The 1,996-nt window shown below is 38.1% G+C and overlaps 1 protein-coding gene across 1 annotated transcript; it reads right to left on the bottom strand.

The window, feature by feature from the left end:
* Positions 1-490: 490 nt before the first annotated feature.
* Positions 491-1,299, bottom strand: LOC112463091 (golgin subfamily A member 6-like protein 22; the record flags this gene model as incomplete). Its single annotated transcript, XM_025029271.1, has 2 exons — positions 1,260-1,299; positions 491-1,155 (listed from the first exon to the last, which is right to left on the bottom strand). Coding segments are annotated over exons 1-2 (705 nt in total), but the record flags the coding sequence as incomplete, so codon positions are not given.
* Between the last annotated feature and the right edge of the window lie 697 nt (positions 1,300-1,996).

Here is a 1,996-nt window from a genome sequence, read left to right as displayed (position 1 = left end):
TGGTGTATTACATCCTTCTCCATCTCTCTCTCTCTTCGTCCCACTTTACCTCTTTCCCATCAATCCATATCCTTCTATTAGTCACTACTACTGCTCTTCCCTGCGCTCTTTCCTCTCTCGCCTTTTTAACCATTTTATGTCTATACGCTCTTTCTTCCATTGTCAGCTCCTCATCAACACCCACCTCCCATCTCCTCCATATTTCCTCGCTTCTTTCTATTATCTCTTCCTTGTCCTCTTCTTCCTCTAACTCCATGAAAATCATTTCCTTCCTATCTACTCCCATTGCCTCTGTCACTCTCCTAATCGGTATCATTCTTCCTGTTACTCTCTCCATAATAACTTCAATTATCTCTCTTCTTTCCTTCGGTCCCTCTCCTTTTACTTTTCTCCATATTAAGCTCCTTCTCTTCCTTTTCTCATTCTCTTCCATTTCTTTCTCCTCTTTCTGAATCCTCTCCTTTTCTTTCTTTTCTCTTCTTTTTCTTACATCTTCCTCTATGGCTTCCGCTATTCTTCGCACTCTGTCTTTCTCGTGCCAGCTTTCCTCTTCTTCTCTTCTTTCATCTCTTTCTTTTTTGCTTTTCCTATCCTCGTACCATTCTGTATTATCCATTTCCTTTTCCTCTCCTATAGCTCTTCTTTCATGCTTCTTTATCATCCATCCTTTCCTTTCGCTTGGTCGGTCCTCTTTCTGTCTGACCTCTGTGCTTTTGACCTCTTCCTGCTTCTTCCTTTTCTCGACCTTTTTTTCTTCCTCACTCTCTGCCTCTTCCCACCAGCTTCTCACCCAACTTCCTCCATTCCGTCCTTCTTCGCTGCTCTCCACCTCTTCTTCTTCTACCTTCTTCTCCTTTATCAGATTCTCGTTACATCTCCATGCTTCCTCCGCTTTCACTTCTTCTTTGCTCCGTCTGCTGTTCCTATCCGGTCCTTCCTCCTCCATCTCGTCTCGTTCCTCGCTCTCCTTTCTCTGCCTCTGCCATTCCTCCAGCCTATCCAATTGCGCTTTCATCTCCTTTATTTCCTTTTTGATTTCCATACATTCCTGCCTAAATTCCTTTCTTGCCTCCCTTATTTCCTTTACTGCTTCTTCTATCCAATCTATCTCTTCTTTCTTATCTTCAATCCTCGTCGGCTTCTCTTTTCCTGTCACTGCATCGGAAAGTGTTAGTGCTTATAACCTATCTCTCCACCTTTACCTGCCTACATCAACCTTCCTAATTATTTCTGCCATCTCATATGCATTTACTACTTACTTTCCTCCTGTTGTTCTTTTGTAATTTTCCTTCTTCTCATTTTCCACCTTTACGTCGTTCGCTTACTTACTTAGCTTTTTCCTTTCCTATCTCTCTATCTCGTTGCTACCTTATACCCTCTCCCTCTTCTGCAATGCCAACTCTTCTCTCATTCTCGGTTCTCATGCCTGCCAACTGCTCATCTCAACCTTCCTTCACATGCGCTCTCTACTCTCTCCTCTCACTGGTTTCCTCGCAGCTGCCACCTATCTATATATATATATATATATATATATATATATAATATAAAATAAAGAAACTCAATATTTCATCCATGTAAATAATTATTTTGTAATAATAATAATAATTTAAAGAACACAACCCTGAAGTATTTGCATTATAAGCATTTCTTTTACAGATTTACAAAAATTGTGCTAAATTTTTATTGAAAGGACAAAATTCTACAGATTAAAAATATATATGTGAAAAAAACCCGCTAGTGTTACGAGTACTCAGGGTTAAATAATGATGAATATATATTAGTAAATACAATATGTATACTTACACTGTTGAATCAAACATTTTTATGGAATCAATGTCTTCATTAGGTGTTAGTAAATTTATTGCATCAAAATCATCAACAATTTCTTCTTCTATTTTGTCATTATTTTTTTCTTTTTTATTAATATTAACTTTTGCCATATCTAAATCTGAATCGTAGTAATCTTCTAATTCCGACTCGGAACCAATATTTTTAG

Source organism: Temnothorax curvispinosus, unplaced genomic scaffold (assembly GCF_003070985.1).
Source record: "Temnothorax curvispinosus isolate PA1 unplaced genomic scaffold, ASM307098v1 QBEX01013024.1, whole genome shotgun sequence".
In the NCBI taxonomy this organism is placed as follows: Eukaryota; Metazoa; Arthropoda; class Insecta; order Hymenoptera; family Formicidae; genus Temnothorax; species Temnothorax curvispinosus.
This window is presented reverse-complemented; position numbering and strand designations above follow the sequence as displayed.